Raw genomic sequence first — 27526 nt, forward strand, 5'->3', positions numbered from 1 at the left:
AGATATCACAGTGAGAGAGTGTGTAGTACTTAGTAAAGATAGTTATATAAATATAACACACAACTGTAGTCAACAGCTTTCTGTGTGGACTGGATTGCAGTTTAGTTGTGACTTCTGAGCTTTTCTTGAAATTGTGATACTATACATGTAATAAACTCTTTAAGGGCAAAAAATGCAGATAGGTCATTCTGAGCACATAGACTGAATCCTCCATGGCTTGTTCTGCCTTATCTCACAGTGACTTGTCACCAGTTGTGACGTATAGTGAGTTGTTTTAAAAACATTCTATACAATAGTTTTACTTTACACTTTGGTTGTATTTTTAAAGTCAACTGTAAAGTTTAATCTTTTTAATTCAAAATCAGAATCCTCAGAATTTTGTAGATTGCTTCCATCTGCCTTCTCACAGTTTCTGGCACATTTCCTTAAGACAGACAGAACATCTCCCAGAATTTGAGCAGAGACCCTCTACATTTGCCAGTAATACCACATTATGTGTATCCTTTGTGAAGAAATGTTTTTTGTTTGTTCTTTTTTCTGTATCATTTATATGATACTCATTTTATGTAAAAGTCATATGAAGTTGATGATTGTCCAAGATAGTTTGTCTCCTTTAAAACGTCTGGCTGCCACATGATCCTGGGTCACCCATTCCATGAAAAGCCCAGAAAAATATTCAGGAACGATTTGGGGCAGACTGCTACTCAATAGGTCAGAAGAGAAGGAGATAGGTAGGTCACAGCACAGGATGGCACTCATGACATGTTTGCTGCTTTGTGAGCCAAGGAATTAATTAGAGTGGGTAATTTTGAGAATACTAAGAATCGAGTCCACTACCAAGTACAAAAATAATGGGCAAATCTAATTAAAATAGAAACCAAATTCTCTTACTGTAAAACAAAAGACCACAGAACTTCAAGAGAGAAAGAGAAGGCAAGGGAGGAGGAGGAGAAACCTCACCAAGCAGAGTATTTATTTGGCAGGAAACTGCATTCATTCTTATTTATTTATAGGTTAAAAAAAAAAAAAAAACTACCAGTGTAAAAATTCAAGTATCTCCCTGAAGGAAAAAAGCAAGTGCTTTTTAAGTGTTAGAAAAGAGGTTTACTGGTGATTAGGGTAATTAAGGATCAAAACTAGGTTCTGAAGAGGACAGCATGAGTCCATACAGCAGTACATAACCAGTTTTTTTTTGAGTCCCATTGTTTATTGGCCCCAAATAAATATGAGCAGTTGTTAGGTTTGATTTGAGTCTGGTGTACAAAGGTCAGTGAAAGTGCCGGGTTTGGACAGATTATAATAATTTGCAGGCCCAGTGCAAAATGAAAACGCAGAGCCCCTTTGTTCAGAATTATTAAGAATTTGAAGATAGTGACAACAGAACATGAAAGCAGAGATGAAGCCCCTCTAAGCTTGTGGCCTTGTGTGACTGACAGCATAGTCATACACCCATGAAGGTGGCATTGTCTGTGGTTCTTTAACAACCTTACTCATTAGAGCTGTCAGTGAAGCAGCTGTTACCCCCTAGACAAAGGCTGTTGTTAGTGTAGATTCAGGGGAGCTCAGCACTCAAGGTTACCTCTGCCTTGGAGCATTTGTTTGTTCCCTTTATATCCCAAGCATCTCGCACAGTCTCTGACCCATGGTACTGTTACTGCTGCTAGGTCACTTCAGTCGTGTCCGACTCTGTGTGACCCCACAGACGGCAGCCCACCAGGCTCCCCGTCCCTGGGATTCTCCAGGCAAGAACACTGGAGTGGGTTGCCATTTCCTTCTCCAAGGCATGAAAGTGAGAAGTGAAAGTGAAGTTGCTCAGTCGTGTCTGACTCTTAGAGACCCCATGGACTGCAGCCTACCAGGCTTCTCCGCCCATGGGCTTTTCCAGCAAGAGTACTGGAGTGGGGTGCCATTGCCTTCTCTGCTGACCCATGGTAAGCACGCAGTAAATAGTGGATAGAGTAGATGATGGATTATGTGACTGCCAGCCTCTCTCAATGATTCCGGTTCAGTTCATCTCTAGATAAGAAGCCCCAGTGTGGATTGTTTTGCATTTCAGTTCATATTGCAAAGACCTTGCAGATGTCTCCTCCAGTCAGCTTGGAGGTTTCTTTTAGCTCTGGGCCTTGGGAGTCCTGTACTTACTCAGGTCTGTTTCTCTTTTAAGTGATCCTGAAACGTTTAAACTCATAGATTAGAATAATATTTGAGCCATAACCAAGTTAAGACTAGACTAATGCTCCCTCCTCCATGCCCCCAGTACAAAGATGTCTACCTCTTAACTCCTGGAAACTGACACTATGTTAGAGCACATGAAGAAATTTAAGAAGAAATTTAGAAGAAAATTAAGGTTGCAGATAGATTAAAGTCACTAACTAGCTGACCCTAAAAGTGGCTAAATTATCCTGGATTAACCAGATAGGTCCTGTGCATCACAAAGGCTATTAAAGAAGAGAGGGGCAGAAGAGTCAGAGGAAGAAATGAAACCAAGGAAGCAGGGTCAGAGTGAGATGCTAGGAGAAGGTGCCCATCTGCCATTGCTGGCTTTGAGGATGGAGAAAGGGAGTAGCCTCTGGAAAACTCTCCATTGGGGCTTCCAGAGAGGACACAGCTCTGCCAACAACTTCATTTTAGCCTAGTGAGACGTGGGTCAGATTGCTGACCTCCAGAACTGTAAGATAATGAATTTGTGTTGTTTTAAGCTGCTGTGTTATGGTAATTAGTTACAGCAGCAGCAGGAAACCAACAGCTGGTTCCACATTGCGGCAAAACGATCACTCCTGGTCCCTGGTTCGTTAGGAGTCGCTAACCTCCGTGGCAGGGCATTATTTTCTGCCCATGTGTTTTCCACTTCTCTGGGTAGCCTTAAGTAGAGTTATGTATGTGTGTGTGTGTTTTCTGTGTTTTTAATTTCCTTCATTGGACCACTATAATACGTTTTTGGGTTCAGGCTAGTAGATGTTACATTCTAGAGAAAGAAATCAATGCAGGCTGTTCCAGAAACACTAGTTTCTTGGGATATTAGTAGTTGAGAGAGAGTGAAAAAAGAGGTTTCGGCTGCCAAATTCATTTGTAAAACAGGATAACCAATCTACGTTTCTTTTTCGTAAAACATTAAAAATATAATCTGTGTATAAATAGTTTTTTTAAATCTTGATAGTTTAAGAGAATATCCAGCAAAAATTATCCGTCCTTCAGCTCAAGTTCCTCTCTCCAGAGTCAGCCATTGCTAGTTTCTTGTGAATCCTTCCAGAGATATTCTGATATTATATATATATATATATATATAAATGCACATACACAATACATATAAATATGTGTGTGTGTGTACATGCACACTCTAGTTTTCTACATACACTCTCCTGTACCTTGCTTTCATTTTACTTAATAATTAAACAAGTTTATGGAAGAACTTCAATAGCTTTAAATGTATAATATACACATGAAACACTTACAGGACTTAATGGAGAAAAATAAATATTTTCCAAACATTTTGGACCACAGATTTCATTTTTTTAGAGTGAAATCTTTTTCATTTAGAGTACTTTTTCAGACACACTGAACAACACCAAGCTGCCTTCCTCTGAAATAGAAATAAGAATGAATGACTCCCGTACACATATGTAACAAGAAGGGTATGGATTTGGGAGTAAGGGAAACCTAGACTAATGTCCTCATCCCATTGTTGACTTGCCTGCCTGCTCACATGCGTGTTTACTGGCTGTGTGGCTTTGAGCAGGTTGCTTAACTTACTGAGCCTTCTTGATAATACTGTTTACCTCATTTGGTTATTTGTTTGTTAATTAAAACATGAATTCATTGGAACATGTATGAGCTCGGGTGTGTAAAGCAGAGTCATTCTACTTGAGAAGCTTCTAGTCTAGTGAGGGAAACTTCACTTGTAGCACACCAAGTAGCAAAAAACAGTGGCCTATCTTAAAACTAAAGTTGTAGAAAATCATTTTCTATTAATATGACAATTTTCTACTTTTATAGGCACAGATCACTAGAAGCAAATGTCACCTATACCACTTCAAAACTTGTAAGGAATACAGAAAGTTTAACATAAGATTTTTCAAGTATTAATTTTTTTAAAGTATGTATGGACTTCGATATTGCTCATCTAATGAATTATCAGAGTAATGTTATTTATCTAAATAAAGTAAGAAGGACAAAATCCTTCAATTTATCATGAAATTCTTGCATAAATTCTGGCATGGTTGTGGATTATGGACGTATTTATCTTAATGTCTTGTGACTTTAGATGTTGAGTTGGATAGAACTAGATAATCTTATTTTTGGACTCATAATATGAATATTTTACAGAGAAATTGTATAATCATTCTTTTCCAATATCTATAAGGCATACAAGTGCATTTTAGCATTGGTTGTTTACTCTTCATAATTCTCTTTTCTGTGTTTTATTCAAAATTACTCATTTCAAAGCATATTTCTATTTTCATATTGTTCTTGATAAACAGCAAAGGAATACTCATTAGAAAAAAATGTTTAGGAATTTAATTGAAAATAGCTAATGCAGTTTATTTTATTTGCCATTTTGGTTGCCAGAAAAAAAAAGCTTCAGCTTATTTTCATTTTCTCAGACCAGTGAAATGCTGTCTTGGCCTGTTGAATTCCAGACAATGTTCAACACTTGTTTTACTGAATCCTGATGACTTCAGTCTGTTAATATATTTGGGAGACACTTTTGGTTTTTATAAGGTCAACTAGAAATGTGTAGCTATTTTCCCATTTATTTGAGGTTCAAATATTTTTTAAAATACTAATATTTAACTTGAAACTACAGTGGTAACTTTGGTAATGTCAAATCTTTAAGCCCATTATTTATAACTTTTGCATTTAAAAGATGTTTCTCTGAGTTTGTTCCATAAAGGCAACTCTCAAGGCCGGTATGATAGCTGCCTAGTTATTTGATAGTAGCAAGTACCTAATACTTGGACTTGCCTGTTTTTTGTCATCATTTTGATGATGGTTTGATTTGTTACATTCTGAAAAACAACCCATTAAGTACTTGACTTTTCTTATTGCCAGGTAATGTATGTCCCAGCCAGTGCTCAGTTCTGTTTGTCTCCATTGCATTGCCCTTACCTCATCTCTCATCTTCATCCTTGCTGCACATCTGACCTTTACCCAGTCCCAGAGGAGAGTCAGAGATGAGATGTGTGGGTGTCAGGCAAGTTGGTAGTAAAGGAAAGCTCTCTCTCGCTCTCTCTCTGTTTATAGATAGATAGATATAGATATAATTTTCATCATAATGCGAGAGAAAGAGCTACTTCAGATGCCCTACATTGGTGGCCAGGCAGGCATTGACCATTGGCCATTTGGCTAGATTTTTGCTGTGATGGCTGCAGTCTGAGAGTTTAAGACTATCTTTCCTCCCCAAAGAAAACATTGTCTGTTCTTCTTGTCTATAATGAATCACAAGCATAACAACATCCTTCCAGGTTATTCTTTTCAACTCCAGATAATTCTTAGTGGTGAAATAATTTACCTAATGTGTGTTTACAGATTCAGCAGTCAAAGTTGTATGGAAACCCAGCATTTTGGGTGGGAAATGGGAGTAGCACAAGCCGTGGGCATACAGAAAACACTGGGTTCTTGGCTTCTGCGACAACTCTCTTCCCTAATTCTCCCCATAACTTTTGAATCATTCTATTTCAATCTTTTATTCATCTCTCTGTCTTGCCATCTGCCTCTGCAATTTTCACATTTCCTGAGATTCTATAAGGCGTTCCACATTGACTCAGTGCTAAAGAACCCATGTGTCAGTGCAGGAGACATGAATTTGATCCCTGGGTTGGGAGATCCCCTGGAAGAAGGAACTGGCAACACACTCCAGTATTCTTGCCTGGGAAATCCCAGGGACAGAGGAGCTTGACATGCTACAGTCCAAGGAGTCTCAAAGAGTCGGACGTGACTGAGCACGCACACATGCACAGGATTCTATACCAAACTTTTTGTCTCTGGTAGACTATCTCTGGGAGTCTCTTCAACTCATTTGTCTTTAGCGGCCAGTGATATGACAGTGACTGCTATCTCTGTACATGTAGTCCAGTAATCTCCCCTGAGCTCTGCATTTATAAGCTTATATATTATAAGCATTTACCTACTCAGCATCTGTCTCTATTTGGGTATCGTATGGTCACTTCAGGCTGACTCATTATAACTGAAATGGAATCCTTTATGCATAGTACTCAACTTGCCCCTTCTGTGTCACCATCTTCACAACAGCCAAAATCACAAGACTCCAAAATCTGAGAGCATTGTAAAGAGAGAACAAATAAGATCCCAAACTATTACGTGTATACACAGATACATGCATACCAGTGTTCCAAGAGTAACATTATATATATAGTCTTGCGTATTTTTGACTTTAAGTAGATAGAACCATATTGTGTATTATTTTGTGCCTTGCTTTTTTGCTCAACACCTCACGTTTGAGATTCATGCATGTGTGCATGCCATTGTGTGAAAATTCTATAATTTACTTGCTCATTTTTTCTGTAGAGAGAAATTTGGGGAGTTTTCAGTTTTTCACTATTATAAACAATGCACATTTGTTTACTATCTCCTGACACACATATGCAAATATTTGCCAGAGTATGTAACTAGAAGCAGAATTCCTGGTTATAAGTACATAAATCTTCATATACCTGGACAGTTATTGCCAAATTGTTATCTAAAGTGGTTTCAAATGTTTACACTCCAGCCAGTAGTAATTCATTCTTGTCATTTCATGTTCTCTGTGATCTTTGCTATTGTTGGACATTTTTGTTTTTGCTAATCTGGTATAAAATACTTTATCCTGTTTTTTATTTGCTTGGTTGAAACTTCCTTCGTTTCTAATGAAGTTGAGATAATTATCATATGCTTATTTGGCCCCACTGTTCCCTCTTCTTGGAAGTTTCTGTAGTCTTTGGCATATGCTTTTAAATTATGTTGGGGTTTTTTTTAATTGTTTGTACCTTTGGATAATAATCCTTTGTTAGTAGCATATGCTGCAGTATTTCCTCTCAATTTGTGATTTCTTCCATCTCTTTAAGATGTTTGTACTTACTTCTTATGCTTCTAATGTAATTGAATTTATCTATCTTTATCTTCATGGTTTCACTTTCTGCCTTAAAAAAAAGAACATCACTATCCTAAGATCCTAAACATATTTTCTTCTAAATGCTTTAAAGTTTGGCCTTTTCTCATTAATTGTTCAGTTCACCTGGAATTGAATTGTATGTGTATCATGTACAGTTTGTTCTTCTTGTTTAGTCAGTAACTCATGTCTGACTCTTTTCCAACACCGTGACTATAGCCCACCAAGCTCTTCTGTCCATGGGATTTCTCAGGCAAGAATACTGAAGTGGGTTGCCATTTCCTTCTCCAGTTAGCCCACATACAAATTGACTTTTGGTTTTTGACTTTAGAACCATTGTTCATGTCACAGTCAAAGGAGAATAATTTTTCAAGTGTCATAATGCCATCAATCATTATACATCTTCCTGAACCTCTCAGTCTGCTCAAACTGGCTCATTGACATTTTTTCAGAAATATTATTTTCAGAGTATGTTATAAAATGCAAGTAGTTCACTCTAAACAATACTAATGGTTCTCATTTGATAAGAAAAGACTGATATTACAGCCATGCTGATATCAATGTTAAACTTGACTGAGAAAATTTCTTTACAAAATGAGCCAATAACTAGAAATATCATTTTTAAAGTTGTTGGTAATCCAACTCCCAGAAATTTACAAGAGAAAGTCAATTATTCATTCTAACATTTTAGGGAAGCTTTCCCAGGATGAATAATTCTTGTGCCAGTCTAACTTTTGATCTACACTATTAATTAGATGGTGGTAATGGACTGCAAGGAGATCCAACCAGTCCATTCTGAAGGAGATCAGCCCTGGGATTTCTTTGGAGGGAATGATGCTAAAGCTGAAACTCCAATACTTTGGCCACCTCATGCGAAGAGTGACTCATTGGAAAAGACTCTGATGCTGGGAGGGATTGGGGGCCGGAAGAGTTGGGGATGACAGAGGATGAGATGGCTGGATGGCATCACTGACTCGATGGACGTGAGTCTCAGTGAACTCCAGGAGTTGGTGATGGACAGGGAGGCCTGGCGTGCTGCGATTCATGGGGTCGCAGGGAGTCGGACACGACTGAGTGACTGATCTGATCTGATATGAATGCAGTTTGATTCAAGCTCTAGTGTGTGTGTGTTTGTGTGTGTTTTAATGCAGTGTGAAATCAAGTTATAAAACATAGAACTCTCTGAAACTATATTATTGAGGCTATGCTGCTGCTTCGGCTAAGTCGCTTCAGTCGTGTCCGACTCTGTGCAACCCCATAGACGGCAGCCACCAGGCTCCACCATCCCTGGGATTCTCCAGGCAAGAACACTGGAGTGGGTTGCCATTTCCTTCTCCAATAAGTGAAAAGTGAAAGTGAAGTCACTCAGTCGTGTCCGACTCTTGTCGACCCCATGGACTGCAGCCTACCAGGCTCCTCCATCCATGGAATTTTCCAGGCAAGAGTACTGGAGTGGGGTGCCATTGCCTTCTCCGTATTGAGGCTATAGCCATTTTTTAATAAGGCTGTCATGTTCTGGAGAAGCTTCATTTATTCACTTTATTTGAAAAGTCCTTATACTTTAGCCTTTGTGCAATAATGATTTCTCATTCTGTCATTAACCTTTCCTTTTTAATTCATAGTTTTCATTTTATTCCACAGGTATTTGTTGAGAGCTTGCATTTTGCAAAGTAGTCTATTTGAGCATAACTGTCTCAGAATTTAGGGACTAAAGGAACTCCAAGATCTTTTATATTAACCCTAACTTCTACAACTTAAAATAAGACACTGAAATCCAGAAATGTGCCATCACCTGCCAAAACCTTAATGTGATAAAGCATAAATAAAGATCTCCCAACCTTGGATTCAGAATTCTTCCATTGAACCATGTTGTCCATAAAAACTAAAAATATACTTGAATCCTAAGTCTTAATATAATGTTTATAACACTCCTAAAGGAATTTCGTGAACAAATTATATTACAATCCTTGCCTTAAAGCTACTTATAAAATGTTGAGGATGAAAAAACATATTTGAAAAAAAATGGAGAAAGTAAAAAGTTTAACTGAAAGCTTCCTGAGGGGCAGAAATTATGTGTAACCTTTATCAAATTTGATATGTTTCCCTAACACAGTGAGCTAATCATAGTACATACTTAAGTATTGATTGAATGAAAAACTATGTATTGAAATATTGGATGCAGACATTAGGTACTTTAAATGATCAGAGAAAATAAAAACTAACCTCAATTTGAAAAGTAAAAACAAAAAAAGAAAAGTCTTCAGGGAAGATTTAGAACTTAAAGTGGGTCATAACTAATGGTTGCAATTTAATTAGAAGCAGAGGAACTCCCATTTTAAAAATACTTGTTTAGCTCAATTTCTATTAAGACTTTAGGTACAGGTTCTCTGAGTTATTTGCTTTCAGATTTTACCTCTTAGCATGAGTGCTTGGAATAAACATGTTCATGAAAAAATAATATGATAAATATGCTAAGATATGGGTATAAGGATTTTAATTGTTGTATTATTTATAAGAGCATTAAGAAATAGAACCAACCTGAACAGTCATCAGTGGATTAATTGTTAGTACAAACAATTTAAAATTAATGGTGAGTATAGCAGAGGTGATGGAATTCCAGCTGAGTTATTCAAATCTTAAAAGATGATGCTGTTAATGTGCTGCACTTAATATGCCAGCAAATTTGGAAAACTCAGCAGTGGCCACACAACTGGAAAAGGTCAGTTTTCATTCCAATCCCAAGGGAAGGCAATGCCAAAGAATGTTCAAACTACCACACAATTGCACTCATCTCACACCCTAGCAAAGTAAAGCTCAAAATTCTCCAAGTGAGGCTCTACCAGTATGTGAACCAAGAACTTCCAGATGTTCAAGCTGGATTTAGAAAAGGCAGAGGAACCAGAGATCAAATTGCCAACATCCATTGGGTCATCAAAAAAGCAAGAGAGTTCCAGAAAAACATCTACTTCTGCTTCATTGACTACACCAAAGCTTTTGACTGTGTGGATCACAACAAACTGTAGAACATTCTTAAAGGGATGGGGATACCAGACCACCTCACCTGCCTCCTGAGAAACCTGTATGCAGGTCAAGAAGTAATAGTTAGAACCGGACATGGAACAGTGGATTGGTTCCAATTTGGGAAAGGAGTACGTCAAGGCTGTATATTGTCACCATGCTTATTTAACTTATATGCAGAGTACATCATGCAAACGGCCTGGCTGAATGAAGCACAAGCTGGAATCAAGATTGCCGGGAGAAATATCAATAACCTCAGATATGCAGATGACACCACCCTTATGGCAGAAAGTGAAGAACTAAAGAGCTTCTTGATGAACGTGAAAAAGAGTGAAAAAGTTGGCTTAAAACTCAGCATTCAGAAAACTAAGATCATAGCATCCAGTCCCATCACTTCATGGCAAATAGATGGGGAAACAACAGAAACAGTGAGAGACTTTATTTTCTTGGTCTCTAAAATCACTGCAGATGGTGACTGCAGGCACGAAATTAAAAGGTGCTTGCTCCTTGGAAGAAAAGATATGACAAGCCCAGACAGCATATTAAAAAGCAGAGACATTACTTTGCCAACAAAGGTCCATATAGTTAAAGCTATGGTTTTTCCAGTATTCATGTATAGATGTGAGAGTTAGACCATAAAGAAGTCTGAATGACAAACAATTGATGTTTTTGAGCTGTGGTGTTGGAGAAGACTCTTGAGAGTCCCTTGGACCACAAGAAGATCCAACAAGTCAATCCTAAAGGAAATCAGTCCTAAATATTCATTGGAAGGACTGATGCTGAAGCTCCAATCTTTTGGCCATCTGTTGAGAAAGTAACTCATTAGAAAAGACCCTGATGCTGGGAAAGATTGAAAGCAGGAGGAGAAGCGGATGACAGAGGACAAGATGGCTGGATGGCATCACTGACTTGATGGACATGAGTTTGAGCAAGCTCCAGGAGATGGTGAAGGACAGGGAAATATGATGTGCTGCAGTCCATGAAGTTGCAAAGAGCCAGACATGACCGAGCAACTCAACAGCAACAACAGCAACAATAGATCTATATTTTTCAACATGCAGAAATATTGATAATATATTTTAGAGTAAAAACATTAAGCTGCAAAATTATATATATAATCTCGTATTTGTAAAGAAAAACATGAAAACACAAATAATGCAAAGCAGGATGGTGAACATTTTAATTTTCTTTTTCATGCTTTTCAGAATTTTTATAAAGTCTTTCAATAAACATATGTTACTTATAAAAATGTTTAAACTTTTTATCTGGGTGTGGGAGAGTTCTAAATTTATTTTCTTCACTTACCACAGATATGAAATCTGTAGAACAGTGATCTCCATTCGTGGAACAGCTTTCACTAAGCACCTACTATGTACTAGACACTAAGAACAAAAGAGTCAAAATCTATTTCCTGGGCTCCTCATGGCTAGAAAGAGATGGAAATCTGAAATGGAGAAATAGGGATCGGTTCCCTTCAAACTTGCCACTTCAGAGCGGTCCCTTTGTCCTATACTGCTTTTTTTTTTTTTTTAACTAAATTGATGGCTGTCTGTGTTGTGCTTGTACAGTGTCTAGACTATGAATAAAATTACAGAAGTTTTTCCATGTATGACTTTTTAATTGAAATAATTCAACTCTCTCTTTTGCTAGAAGAAAAAGTAATTCTAAGACATTTAGGGCTAGACAAAAATGTGTAATGTGTTTTGAGTTGACATTGAGAACTTATACATGTAATAATTATGCTTTTGTTCTGTACTGTATAGTTTTCTCCTTCTATAGAATATATTTTCAGAAATTTAATTACATGTTACAGTAATTATGTTAATATTTGTTGTTAATTTTAATACTGATTCTCCCAGAGGGTTGTACTTGTCATCTGGAGAATGTACTAATGCCTAGCATTTCAGCATTCCTGTGAGGGTTATGTTTTCTGAACTTGGCTTGCTCAGGATAAGACAGAGCTGTCCCAGATCTAATGGCAGCCAGCCATGATTAATTGTATGCAGTCAGGAGGCCAAGGAGGACCCTGTAGAGGATTCATCTTTAGCAATCTGTACAACTAAGTGTGAGTACAGGCTTTTGGAAATATTCATCTAAACACACTCAACATTTGTGGATTTTTAGTTGATTATTCTTTTAAATTAAAGAAGCTATTAGCAGGAGCACTTTTATAGTTTATGTTGTATCAAGGGCTAAAAATAATAGTTTCCAAATGTTTTGTAGGAATTTATAAGCATTTTCATTTATAATATCTCATTTAATCTTTAGACCACCTCTGAGGCAGGTATTATTATCTCAGTTTTACAGGTGAGAGAACAGAGGTCCATTTAGGTTAAATGACTTGCCTGAAGTCACCTAGCTAATAAGAAATAGACCTGGATTCCAACCTAAGAGTCCTGACTTCAAATCCTGTTCTTTTTTAGCTATACCAAACTTTGTGGTTGGAAATATGGGTATTTATTTGCATACTACTGGGTTGATTCTAACAAGGTTCATACAAGGGAATAAATATACATTCCTAAGCTCTTCTTTTGATTAAGCTGTTACCTTCCAGTTCACCACTTTTAAGACTAATTATGAGTTAGTGATCATGCCTTTTACCCTAGGACTCAGAATATTTACGTAAATATAGAGGTTAGTCCATTGATATAGTAACTGCAGTACTGAAACTGAAGAAATTCACTCACTAAATGAAGATATGTAGATTCAGTAAATGAATGTGGACCAACTGCATTTCATCAACAGCTGTTAATACAACAAGGCATTATACACACATATACAATTGAATGACCCCTAAAAGAAATTTATGTGATCAGAACTTCCTGCTGTTGAGCTTCAAAATGCATGTTCATAGTTAGAATTTAAAGGAGCTGAAGGAAAATGTAAATTGTTTTGAAATTATTAAAGAAATGGATTGAGAAACCTTCTGTATCTTGACATAAAAATACAGCATAGAGGATATCTTTATTTCTTGACCTTAATTACGAATACTGTTGTAAGGTCTTTGAATTTTCATTAGCTCAGAAAAGAGGCAGATTAATTCCAAAGCAGTTAAAGAAATTAAATTCCTTTCATTTATCTTTATGTTAATGCAACAGTTTGGAAACAGGATTTAACTTTTATTTCACTTATGTGTCTCTTAAAATTTTCTTTTATTCTATATGTAGGTTTTCAAAATAAAATTATTTTGATTTTTTTTCTTTTTACTCTAGGCTTGATCCTCCACTACCTGAGATGCCGAAAAAGGATCATGGCCCAGCTGAAAACATGTCCTTAGAAACTCTAAGAAATAGTAGTCCAGGAGACCTCTTTGATGAGATTTAATTGTCTCAAAAAGTACTTTGATATTCACAAGACTATGTTTTCTATCCCATTCTTTATACTGCAAAAACAAAATTTCAGCTCAGCAGCAGCCCTTAGTGCACCTTACAATTTAATTACATACATAGTGAGCTGAAACCATTGTGCAAAATGGATTACACATGTATATGAAAATATTTGATGACAGTGGCACATTATTCTGATGTGTTCATTCAGCATGCCTGTAATTACATAAAATTTCAGACCTTTTTATTGCAAAGGTCACATGTACCTTATTCATTTCACACATATTATATGTAGTAGCTGTCTATCCTGTCTAGGAAGATTTTGAAAATAGGACAAATAGAATGTCTACAAATCCTTTTTCAAATAGTATTTTCTAAACACTGATGTTTGAGTATTTAATTTGTGGAATGATGTGCAAAATCTAGTTTTAGTTTTTACACAATCTGAAAATCTAGTGATAAAACTTTTGATTGAAGATTTTGTGTTCTCAATAAAATGTTATCTTGCTTAACTTTTTCCTTTACTATCAGGTCTTTATAGAGTGCATATTAATGTAATTGTAACATCGTTTTGTATCAAAGCATGTTTTTCAGAGATCTCAAGATCTCAGAACCATTGTAATGTCGGTCCCTCTGCCTAGAATGTTGATCTTTGTACATTTGGTTTCTTTTCACCTTTCAGATCCAGAATCAAATGTCTCCTACTCCAAGGTGCTTGCTCTGAAATATACTTTAAAAAAGATGTGCATATTCCCAGTCACTGTATCCCATGGGAATGTTTTTTTCACTCTGTATCACTCGGCTTCCCTGGTGGCTCAGAGGGTAAAGAATCCGCCTACAATGTGGGAGACTTGGGTTTGATCCCTGGATTGGGAAGATTCCCTGGAGAAGGGAATGGCTACCCACCCCAGCATTCTGGCCTGGAGAATTCCATGGACTGTAGTCCATGGGGTCGCAAAGAGTTGGACACGACTGAGCGACTTTCATTTTCTTTTCATGTATCACTGTCTGGAATTACAATTTTTTTTCTTGCCTCTTATCTCTCTCGTCTCCTTCCTTCTATTTGTCTGTCTTTCTCTCACTAACCTACCACTGTCCCCACCCCCCAGCCCCCTGTCTGTCTGCCTATAGAAAGTAAGCCCCACCTTAGCAGAGGCATGACCATCTACTTTCTCTCTCCATCTGCCAGTACCTAGGACAGGGCTGGATTCCTAGAGGCTTAATAAGTGTTTACTGAAGAAATAAAAGCATGTCCATTACAGTGTAGGCACTCAGATGATCTAGTTGCCTTAAGTTTCTAGATCACTGTGAACACAAACTCATTAAAAGACTGAAATCTAGCTGGATGATTTGATACAAAGAAAAAATTTTTCAGAAAACATAACTACCTTCTCTGATTAATTAAAAATATACGTATATATACACACAAGCTTGACTACAGAAAGATAATGAGAAAGAAATGATAGATTATTGTTTATATCAGAAATGGGATTTTCTTGAGAGTTCCATGGTGATCCAATGGCTTAGTCTCTGTGCTCCCAATGCAGGGGCTGAGGCCCAATCCCCGGTCAGGAAACTAGATCTCACATGTCACAACTAAGGGTTCGTGTGCCACAACTAAAGATCCTGCATGCCACGACTAAGACGCAGCACAGCCAAGTAAATCTACTAAGAAATAGAAACAGTTTTTAAAAAGAAATGAGATTTTATTGTCCATGGAACCACAAACTATTTTAAATAGAAATTTTCCTGCATTTTCATTTCTATACTGGTTTCCATTTAAGAGGGAGATTTTTAATTAAGTGTAAATATAAATGTGTGAAATATAAAATTCTACTTGGTCACATAAAAAATTCAGTAATGAATTTATGTAATCCAGGATTTACCTTGGATCTTTCCAAGGGGATTTGGTACATAAAGTACCAGAATCTCAAAATAATACTATCACATCTGAATAGACCACAAATGACTGACCAAAATTAGTATACATCAGTGTATGTGTATATAGGTATGTACATATGTGTATGTTTTATATATATGCATATGTATATTTTTTTAAGAGAAAGAGAAAACCGAATTTTGGCTGTTAACTAGCAGTAAGAAGGGAAAATGTTTCCTAAGTAATGGTAACAATACAATCTATAGTTCATGGTATAGTAGACTCTCAAACAACATGGGGTTGAACTATGCAGGTCCACTTATAAGGGGATTTTTTTCAATAGTATATAATATAGTACTATACAATCTGCAGTTGGTTGAGTCTTCAGATGCAGAATTGCAGATTTGGAGGATCTGAAGATACTGAGGAACGACAGATATGAAGGGCTGACTATAAATTATACTTGACTGTCTAGAGGGTTAGCACCCCTCTCCCCAACTGTTCAAAGTTCAGTTGTATTTTACTTTTTCAGGGTTCTCTTCAACCATTGCTGTGTGTCAGATTGATTCAGCTGGTTAGAATAGAGCATAATAAGCCCATAATCATGGTTTCCTCTTTTCTATTTATTGCTATTTTATAGTTCTTGTTCTCTGTAAACAGACATCTATAGGTTTGGTTGAGAGGCCCAGATTCTGTAATTCCACGCTATGATTTTTTTCCCACATTTTTCCTTGTCTATACCCTAAAATAGATTTTTGTAGAAGATACTGCAATGGAAGGCAAATTAATTGAGTTATAATGCAGCCTGGCTTTTTTGATCTTGGTGCCCTCACTTCTAAAAACAAGGTGATTACATTTCTGAAGGGTGTTTTTTGGCTTAAGGTTTATAATTATTGGCCCTGGCATCAGATGGTATGGGTCAGGCCTCATTAGGGAAGTTCATGGGAGAAAAAAAATCCCATCTCAGGAAGAGATGTCTTTATTATGTAGTTTTTAAAAGGTCAGGAAACTACTTAAAATGTGTTCTTAGTGGCACATAACTCAAATTTATAAAATTCTAGGTCCCATGTTTTAGAGCCAAGCAGCTGTTTATTGGGTAAGTTTGATTCAACAATGTTTATAAAGGATTAGTTATGTACAAAATACAGAACTGGGCCATGTGTGGAAGTGAAGGATAAATCCATCATTTACCAGGTATTTGTTAAGCATTCGTGTTGACCTCCACTCTGGGCACTAGATGAGGCAATGAATAATACTAGCACTCTGTTACTATAGAGTTTATATCCTAGCAAGTGAAATTTGGGGTCTGGTCTCAAAAACTGGAGTGTATGAGATTGGGGCTTGAAACTACTATGTAACGAACCATAATATCAAGGAGTATTAGAATAAGCGACTTAAAGAGAAAAATTTAAAAATTAAAGTTTTAGATGAGAATCCATAGAAGATAAAAGATACAACTGGGAGATTAAGAGAAATTGGTAGGAGTTGGGGAGAGTGAGCTAACGATGTAGCTATCTTCAGATCAGAAGAGAGTATAGAAGGTGCTGGGGCATCAGCTATGAGGTTAATTTCCAAGTTTACAATTGTGAATCCTCAGAATGAAGGAGACAGGTTAGAAGATATTCCAGGGGGACTGTTGGCCCAGGGTGTTTAGGAGCGAGAATCTCAGTTGTATAATAAAGGTATGGCAAGCATTGAGCCCCACAGGTCTAACTAGCACTTCCTTGGGAAGGTATGGGCTGCCAGAAAACTTCAGGTCATGCAGACCTTGCTGGGCATCTGAGGATGGGAAAGGAAGGCCAGTCTGGAGGCCTCTCAGCAGATACTTAAAAGAAGCAGCCAACGTGTATCCTTTCGTGTCTCTCCCATTCTCTTACTATTATTTATACAGAATCCATTTTAAATAAAGCGAGATTAAATAGCTGACATCCAAGTCCATGAAAGGCCTCATGAATTTATCTGTAAATCAGGAAATTAAAAAAAAAATAGGTTGTTAACACATTTTGTAAGGGAATATATAGTAACAAAAGAACTATTCATGTATCCTTGTGTAGCTGTTGTCTGAATTAAAACTTTCCACTGCTAATCTGACAGTTTCTAGGTAAATGCTTCTCAGGAGGGCAGATTTCATTTGCAAGTGTTCAGTGCACAAACATGAAATGATTGTCTCCATTTTAATAACTGGAAAAGGATGCCTTGGAAAATACATGACAGCATGCATTTTGTGGTTAACTGACCATCCAACCATCTCTTCTCCTGTCTCCCAGTTCTCTTTCTTACCTAACTCAGCCTAAAATGCTCTCCAGCCTCCCTTCTAATTTTCTCCATTTCAAATATCCACGTCGTCTCATTTACCAACTATTATCCTTCCTTATAATTTTCCTCTCCTCTGTGTGTGTGTGTGTGTGTGTGTGTTTAGTCACTCAGTTATGTCCGACTCTTTGTGACCCCGTGGACTGTAGCCTGCCAGGCTCCTCTTCTCCGTGGGGATTCTCCAGGCAAGAATACTGGAGTGTGTTGCCATGACCTCCTCCAGTGGATCTTCCCAACCCAGGGATCAAACTGGGGTCTCCTGCATTGCAGATGGATTCTTTACCAGCTGAGCAACCAAGGAAGCCCTTCCTCTCCTCTACTTGAATAAAATTCAATATGAATTTTATTGTTCATATGTTGTTTTTTCTTCTCTCTTTTGGAGGTCCTTCATCCTAAACTATCATCTGACAATCTCACTGATAACTGTATGTCCTGAGTGAGGGTCTCTTTGTCCCTTAAGGCTTTGAGATCTATAGAAAAAGAGAGAGAGGGAGATTGGAGCCTATTTCCATCTTGATAGTATCAGTAGATGTTCTTGTTAAGGGCAGGAACAATTTTGGTGGCTGCTGTTACAGTAAATGGAATGTAGGTTAGTCCTGAGCTGCTTACTTTTTAAAAATTTATTTTTTATTAAAGTATAGTTGATTTACAATGTTGTATTAGTTTCTGTTGTATAGTAAAGTGATTCAGTTATACATATACACATATAACATATATGATGGTGGGGATGGTTTAATCACTAAGTCGTGTCCAACTCTTGCGACCCCATGGAATGTAGCCTCACAGGCTCCTCTGTCCATGGATTCTTCAGGCCAAGAATACTGAAGTGGGTTTCCATTTCCTTCTCCAACATACATATATATATTTATGTGTATATAGATATAGATATATATTATCTATATATAATGTACATATATATTCTTTTTCATATTCTTTTCCATTATGGTTTATTACAGGATATTAATATAGTTCCCTGTGCTCTACAGTAAGACCTTGTTGTTTATTCATTCTACATATAATAGTTTGCATCTACTAATCTGGAACTCACAATCCATCCCTTTGCTGAACCACTCACTTTGGATTTAGAGATCATCTCCAACTTCCCTACTATCTTAGGTATAACATAACCAGTCAAATAATATAGATGAATGAGATGATTTTTATAGAACCTGCTCATATAAGACTCTTATAGAAATCTATCTTACTCTATACTCCTCTGAAAACCAAGCCTTAGACCAGGGCTTGCACACAGGCAATTTATTTGGGGAATATCATCTCAGGGAGCAAAAGTGTGAGACCAGATGCATTAAAAAGAAAAGGAGGAAATGCCAGTGCAAAAGCCTCATCAAGGCAGATAGTTCTTTGGATGACGTATCCCCAGCCTGACCAGGATCTTCTGAGAAGTGCAAGTGGTGGTCTCTCAGTTGTATCCGACTCTTTGGGACCCCATGGACTGGGGACTTCCAGGTTCCTCTGTCCATGGGATTCTCCAAGCAAGAATACTGGAGTGGATTGCCATGCCCTTCTCCAGATGATCTTCCTGACCCTGGGATTGAACCCGGATCTCCTGCATTACAAGCAGATTCTTTACTGTCTGAGCCACCAGGAGCCAAGATCTTCTGAGGCATCTTCTAAAAAGTATCTCAGAACTGTGCGTCCAGGGGCAAAAAGCATTTATCCTTGGGTTTCTGTTTCTCATTGCCCACATGCTGCACATGCCCCTGCGTGAACACATATAGCAGCAGGCGCTGTGTGACCTTCACGCCTGATGGGGAGAGTGGCTGGTGTCTACAGTAGCTTCAGGTCCTGATGTATTTCAGAGCCAGTTCCAGTACATGCATTTCCTGAAAAGCCACTGCTCCCTTTTTTGAAACATTTATTAGTGGAATGGTTTCTTCAAACAAACAAGAAAATACCCAACTAATAGGGAAATCAAATACATTCTCCAGAGAAGATTTCAATTAATTCTCATTATTGTCAATTAACAAATTGTCATTAGTTAACCTTACTATTAAAAGAATGTTTCACGAATTGCCAGTCCAGGTTAGATACAGGATCCTTGGGGCTGGTAAACTGGGATGACCCAGAGGGATGGTACAGGGATGGAGGTGAGAGGGGGGTTCAGGATGGGGAACACAGGTACACCTGTAGTGGATTCATGTTGGTGTGTGGCAGAACCAATACAATATTGTAAAGTAATTAGCCTCCGATTAAAATAAATAAATTTAAATTAAAAAAAAATAAAAGAATGTTTCAAGACAGCTATAACAAGGTAAAACCACTTTCATTATTAAACTTTGTATAATATTTTATAATATAAATTTCAAAATTCATTAAAATGCCATTGAAATTTTAAACATAAGTGAAAGTGTTAGTTGCTCAGTCATGTCTGGCTCTTCTGTCCATGGGATTTCCCAGGCAACAGTACTGGAGTGGGTAACCATTCCCTTCTCCATGGGATCTTCCTGACCCAGGGATCAAACCTGTGTCTCCTGTAGTGGGAGGCAGATTTTTTACCACTGAGCCATCCAGGAAGTGCAGCTACGCCAGATGTGTCTTCAAATCATTGATGACTTTTAGTAATAGTATAAAATGTCTGATCTTTGTCAACATGGGCCAGTACTAAAAATTTTATTTATAAATGAATTTTAAATGTGAGATGTTACAAAGGTGCCACCTTTGGTAGAATAATATATATATTTATCCTTTAAAGAATACAAAGCAACATAATTTTTATCTTGGTTTTTCTCAAATGGTCAAGAGACTACTTTTACATTACAGCATTTCTATGCAGTGACTAGGGCTTCTCTCTCTCTCTTTGTCTCTCTGTCTCATAATTGATCTGATTGGGACTTCCCTGGTGGTCCAGTGGTTAAGAACTCGCCTGCCAATGCAGGAGACATGGGTTCGATCCCTGACCCAGGAAGATTCCACATGCTGTGGGGCAAGTAAGCCCTCGTGCCACAACTGCTGAAGCCCACACACCTAGAGCCCATACTCTGTAACTAGAGAAGCCACCGCAATGAAAAGCCTGTCAAGGAAGAATAACCACTGCTCATTTCAACTAGAGAAAACCTGCACGCAAGGAAGACTCACGGCAGACAAAAGTATAAATAAATTATTTTTTAAAAAAACAATCTGATTGAAAACCTCATGAGACTTCTATAATAGAATCCCTATTAGGACAAAATGGTGGCAGTGATGATGGAAGAAGTAGGCTTGAAAGTGCTCATTTTGTCCTTAAGCTCTGGAAACATTTAGGGAATTCACGCATGTGAATTTTTCCAGAGCCCTTTTAAATACTATTGGAAACAATCTTGTTCCTCTCCCTTAAGAGATATACTATATGTCTCTGAGGAACTAAATTTACAGAGGAGTAATTAGATCACTATGAAAGATTAAAACATTGTCCATAAATGTTTTGCTGTTCACCACCACCACTCAGTTGACTTGCTTTGGCTGATAAAATGTGGATGAAATAGTCATATACATGTTTTGAGCCTAGGAGTTAAGAGGCCTTACATTTCCTCTTTTTCCCTTTGGGAGCTTCTGATCTCTGCCATGAGACTGACATGTTCCAGGTAGCTGCTGCCTCTCCTGCCCAGGCCGTTGATGACACACAGAGCAGAACTGGACTCGGTCCCAAGCTGGAGCCAAGCTCACTATCCTGAAACCTTTAGAAGAGCCTTGCATCTGAGCCCAGCTATAGTCAACCATGCTGGCTGTGAGCATGAAGATAATTGCTTGCTACTCAAAGCCATTGAGATTTGGGGTCGTTTTGTTATATAAACGTATTTTGACATGCTCTGACTAAAACAGTTCATCACGTAGGATAATGAACAAAGATAATTTTACGTTTGTAATAGCTTTCAGTGTTTATGTTTAAAAAAAAAAAAAAAAGTCCAGTAACTTCTGGCTGCAACCTGGTAATAGAAAAAATAGAAATGTGAATTTAGGGATCAGATTAAGCCAGCCTTCAACTCTCTGTCTGCCAGCTATTAACTGTCTAACCCTGGGCAAGTTCTTTGAGTTTTCTTATCCATACAATGAGAATTAAATAAGATAATGCAGATAAAACCCTTAGCCCAGGGCCTGCTTCATAGTGAGTGAAGCACATATGGAATATCTTAAGATTGTCAAGATACTGTCTTATTTTATGATGGTTGTGTTGCATGTAATGGATCAGCACAGTTACATACAACCAGATTATCAGTTAAACTGACCTTCTCTTTGAAATTTATTGGCTACTTGTCCCTGATCTTTTCTAGTCTGATGCTCTTCCCACGATTTTCGATTTTCCTGGATTCCTGTGAGATTTATTTTCATGGCTACCTCTGCTGTTAGTTCTGCTGGGATAAGTCTCATGTGTTATCAATCCTGATTTTCTCCTGTCTCCCCTCCATGCCATTTCAACCATGGAACTCATTTCATTGTCTTTGATTTACATGGCAAAAGCACTCAGAAATCTCTGTGTATGGTGGAATTTATTAAAGGTGCAGGTCAGAGAGAGGCAGTTTATCTTAAAACAAGCACTTATATTTGATTTTACCATAACTTTATTCATTAAAGTAGTCTTCTGAAGGAGATGGAAGGGAGGTCTGCAAAAGAGAAAAGATGGCAGAGTAGAAGAACGTACATTCATCTTCTCCTGTGAGAACTCCAGAATTGCAGCTCTCTGTAGAACAACCATTGACAGGAGAATGTTGGATCCCACCAAAAAAAAAAAAAAAAATACCCCACATCCGAGGGCAAAAGAGAAACAAAACAGGACAGCATAAGGAGTGAAATCACATTTAGAATCAAAACCCCAAACCCACCAGAGACACTCAGAGGGCTCAAACAAAATCTCCTGCACACCAGGACCCAGGGACCCCACAGAGACTGAGCCAGACCTGCCTTTGGGTGTGTGAGTGTCATCCACAGTGGCACAGTCAGCAGTGGCCTGCACAGGGACGGGGCTCTGGCTGCAGCAGATCTGGGAGGCCTGGCATGTGACTTAAGTCCTCTTGGAGGAGGTTGACATTAGTCCCACCATAGGGCCATGGAGCAGACAGCCCACAAACTGCAGAACAATTACACCAAAGAAGTTCTTGCACTGTTATGAAAGTTCTAGGACTCGCAGCATATTTCCCAACCTGGCAAAGGGACTGAGAACCCCCAGGGAATATCACCTTGGAGGCCAGTGGGATTTGATTACAGAACTTACACAGGACTGGGGAAACAGTCTCTTGGAGGGCACAAACAAAACCTTGTGTGCACCAGGACCCAGGAGAAAGGAGCAGTGACCCCACAAGAGGCTGACCCACTTGCCTGGGAGTCCAGGAGTCTTCAGCAGAGGCATGGGTTGACAGAGGCCTGCTGCAGGGTCAGAGACACTGAACATAACAGTGCTGGCATAAGCCCTTTTGAAGGAGGTCCCCATTACCCCACCACAGTTTGGCCACAGGCCAAACAACAGGGAGGGAACATAGCACCACCCATCAAGAGAAAATTAGATTAAAGGTTTACTGAGCACGGCCCCACCCATCAGAACAAACCCAGATTCCCCCACAGCCAGTCTCTCCCATCAGGGAGCTTCCACAAGCCTATTGTCCTTATCTATCAGAGGGCAGACAAAATGAAAACCACAATCACAGAAAAGTAGCCAAACTGATCACATAGATCACAGCCTTGTCTAACAATGAAACTATGAGCCATGCTGTGTAGGGCCACCCAAGACAGACGGGTCATGGTGGAGAGTTCTGACAAAATGTGGTCCAGTGGAGAAGGGAATAACAAACCACTTCAGTATTCTTGCCTTGAGAACCATGAAAAGTATGGAAAGGCAAAAAGATATGAACAGAAAGATGAACTCCCCAGGTCAGTAGGTGCCCAATATGCTACTGGAGAAGAGTGGAGAAATAACTCCAGAAAGAATGAAGAGATGGAGCCAAAGTGAAAACAGTGCCCAATTGTGGATGTGACTAGTGATGGAAGTAAAGTCTGATGCTGTAAGCAACAATATTATATAGGAACCTGGAACGTTAGGCCCATGAATCAAGGTAAACTGGAAGTGGACAACAGGAGATGGCAAGAGTGAACGTCGACATTTTAGAAATCAGTGAACTAAAGTGGACCGGAATGGGCGAATTTAATTCAGATGACCATTGTATCTACTACTGTGGGCAAGAATCCCTTAGAAGAAATGGAGTCGCCCTCATAGTCAACAAAAGAGGTGGGTATGCAGTACTTGGGTGCAATCTCAGAAACGACAGAATGATCTCTGTTCATTTCCAAGGCAAACCATTCAATATCACAGTAATCCAAGTTGATGACCCAACAACTAATGCCGAAGAAGCTGAAATTGAATGGTTCTATGAAGACCTACAAGACCTTCTAGAACTAACACCCCAAAACGATGTCCTTTTCATTATAGGGGACTGGAATGCAAAAGTAGGAAGTCAAGAGATACCTGGAGTAACAGGAGCTTGGCCTTGGAGTACAAAATGAAGCAGGTCAAAGGCTAACAGAGTTTTACCAAGAGAACAACCTGGTCATAGCAAACACCCTGTTCCAACAACACAAGAGATGACTCTACACATGAACATCACCAGACAGTCAATACCGAAATCAGATTGTTTATATTCTTTGCAGTCAAAGACGGAGAAGCTCTATACAGTCAGCAAAAAACAAGACCGGGGGTGGACTGTGGCTCAGATCATGAACTCCTTATTGCCAATTTCAGACTTAAATTGAAGAAAGCAGGGGAAACCACTAGACCATTCAGATATAACCCAGATCAAATCCCTTATGATTATACAGTGGAAGTGCCAAATAGGTTGAAGGGATTAGATCTGATAGACAGAGTGCCTGAAGAACTATGGACGGAGGTTCCTGACATTGTACAGGAGGTGGTGATCAAAACCTACCCCAAGAAAAAGAAATGCAAAACAGCATAATAGTTGTCTAAGGAAGCCTTACAAATAGCTGAAAAAAGAAGAGAAGCAAAAGGCAAAGGAGAAAAGGAAAGATATATCCATCTGAATGAAGAATTCCAAAGAATAGCTAGAAGAGATAAGAAAACCTTCCTCAGTGATCAATGGAAAGAAATAGAGGAAAACAACAGAATGGGAAAGACTAGAGATCTCTTCAAGAAAATTAGAGATACCAAGGGAACATTTAATGCAAAGATGGGCACAAATAAAGGACAGAAATGGTATTTACCCGATAGAAGCAGAAAATATTAAGAAGAGTTGACAAGAATGCACAGAAGAACTATACAAAAAAAGATCTTAATGACCCAGATAACTGCATCAGTGTGATCACTCACCTAGAGTCAGACATTCTGGAATGTGAAGTCAAGTGAGCCTTACGAAGCATCACTACAAAGCTAGTGGAGGTGATGGAATTCCAGTTGAGCTATTTCAAATCCTAAAAGATGATGCTGTGAACGTGCTGCACTCAATGTGCCAGCAAATATGAAAAACTCAGCAGTGGTCACAGAACTAAAAGAGTCAGTTTTCATTCCCACCCCAAAGAAAGGCAATGCCAAAAAAAAATTCAAACTGGAAGGACTGATTCATTGGAAGGACTGATGCTAAAGCTGAAACTCCAATACTTTGGCCACCTGATGGGAAGAACTGACTCATGAAAAGACCCTGATGCTGTGAAAGATTGAAGGTAGGAGAAGTCTGAATTTGGCAATAAGGAGTTCATGGTCTGAGCCACAGTCAGTTGCTGGTCTTGTTTTTGCTGACTGTATAGAGCTTCTCCATCTTTGGCTGCAAAGAATATAATCAATCTGATTTCGGTGTTGACCATCTGGTGATGTCCATGTATAGAGTCTTCTCTTGTGTTGTTGGAAGAGGGTGTTTGTTATGACCGGTGCATTTTCTTGGCAAAACTCTATTAGTCTTTGCCCTGCTTCATTCCGTATTCCAAGGCCAAATTTGCCTGTTACTCCAGGTGTTTCTTGACTTCCTACTTTTGCATTCCAGTCCCCTATAATGAAAAGGACATCTTTTTTGGGTGTTAGTTCTAAAAGGTCTTGTAGGTCTTCATAGAACCGTTCAACTTCAGCTTCTTCAGTGTTACTGGTTGGGGCATAGACTTGGATTACTGTGATATTGAATGGTTTGCCTTGGAAACAAACAGAGATCATTCTGTCATTTTTGAGATTGCATCCAAGTACTGCATTTCGGACTCTTTTTGTTGACCATGATGGCCACTCCATTTCTTCTGAGGGATTCCTGCCCGCAGTAGTAGATATAATGGTCATCTGAGTTAAAATCACCCATTCCAGTTCATTTCAGTTCGCTGATTCCTAGAATGTTGACATTCACTCTCGCCATCTCTTGTTTGACTACTTCCAATTTGCCTTAATTCATGGACCTGACATTCCAGGTTCCTATGCAATATTGCTCTTTACAGCATCGGACCTTGCTTCTATCACCAGTCACATCCACATCTGGGTATTCTTTTTGCTTTGGTTCCATCCCTTAATTCTTTCTGGAGTCATTTCTCCACTGATCTCTAGTAGCATATTGGGCAGCTACTGGCCTGGGGAGTTCCTCTTTCAGTATCATATCATTTTGCCTTTTCATACTGTTCATGGGGTTCTCAAGGCAAGAATACTGAAGTGGTTTGCCATTCCCTTCTCCAGTGGACCACATTCTGTCAGATCTCTCCACCATGACCCTCCCATTTTGGGTTGCCACACAGGCATGGCTTAGTTTCATTGAGTTAGACAAGGCTGTGGTCCTAGTGTGATTAGATTGACTAGTTTTCTCTGAGTATTGTTTCAGTGTGTTTGCCCTCTGATGCCCTCTGGCAACACCTACCATCTTACTTGGGTTTCTCTTACCTTGGGCGTGGGATATCTCTTCACAGCTGCTCCAGCAAAGCGCAGCCATTGCTCCCTACCATGGACGAGGGGTATCTCCTCACTGCTGCCCTTCCTGACCTTCAACGTGGGATAGCTTCTCTAGGCCCTCCTGCACCTGCGCAGCCACAGCTCCTTGGACGTGGGGTTGGTCCTCCCGGCCACCGCCCCTGGCCTCGGGCTTGGGGTTGGTCCTCCTGGCCACCGCCCCTGGCCTCGGGCTTGGGGTTGCTCCTCCCGGCCACCGCCCCTGGCCTCAGGCTTAGGGGCATGGGGTATCTCCTCCCGGCCGCCGCCCCTGACCTCGGACGCTGGGTATCTCCTCTCAGCTGTAGACCATTCAGGTATGACCTAAATCAAATCCCTTTTGATTATACAGTGGAAGTGAGAAATAGATTTAAGGGCCTAGATCTGATAGAGTGCCTGATGAACTATGGAATGAGGTTCATGACATTGTACAGGAGACAGGGATCAAGACCATTCCCATGGAAAAGAAAGGCAAAAAAGCAAAATGGCTGTCTGGGGAGGCCTTACAAATAGCTGTGAAGAGAAGTGAAAAGCAAAGGAGAAAAGGAAAGATATAAACATCTAAATGCAGAGTTCCAAAGAATAGCAAGAAAAGATAAGAAAGTCTTCTTCAGCGATCAATGCAAAGAAATAGAGGAAAACAAAAGAATGGGAAAGACTAGGGATCTCTTCAAGAAAATCAGAGATACCAAAGGAACATTTCATGCAAAGATGGGCTCAATAAAGGACAGAAATGGTATGGACCTAACAGAAGCAGAAGATATTAAGAAGAGATGGCAAGAATACACAGAAGAACTGCACAAAAAAGATCTTCACGACCCAGATAATCACGATGGTGTGATCACTGACCTAGAGCCAGACATCCTGGAATGTGCAGTCAAGTGGGCCTTAGAAAGCATCACTACGAACAAAGCTAGTGGAGGTGATGAAATTCCAACTGAGCTATTCCAAATCCTGAAAGATGATGCTGTGAAAGTGCTACACTCAATATGCCAGCA

At 39.0% G+C, this 27526-nt stretch overlaps 1 protein-coding gene across 4 annotated transcripts in view; it reads left to right on the forward strand.

Moving 5' to 3' along the window:
- XRCC4 (X-ray repair cross complementing 4) overlaps positions 1–27526 on the forward strand; it is a 390397-nt gene that overhangs the window by 276464 nt on the left and 86407 nt on the right. For 2 of the 4 annotated variants that reach the window (XM_061424326.1, XM_061424327.1), the window contains exon 8: positions 13336–17992. The exons of the other annotated variants lie outside the window; for them this stretch is intronic. In XM_061424326.1, coding sequence (XP_061280310.1) covers positions 13336–13447 — 112 coding nt within the window. In that variant the 3' untranslated portion in view covers positions 13448–17992. Of the gene's footprint in view, positions 1–13335; positions 17993–27526 lie in introns of those variants that run through there. 4 annotated transcript variants of the gene reach the window in all.

This window comes from Bos javanicus, chromosome 7, assembly GCF_032452875.1.
Source record: "Bos javanicus breed banteng chromosome 7, ARS-OSU_banteng_1.0, whole genome shotgun sequence".
NCBI classification, from domain to species: Eukaryota; Metazoa; Chordata; class Mammalia; order Artiodactyla; family Bovidae; genus Bos; species Bos javanicus.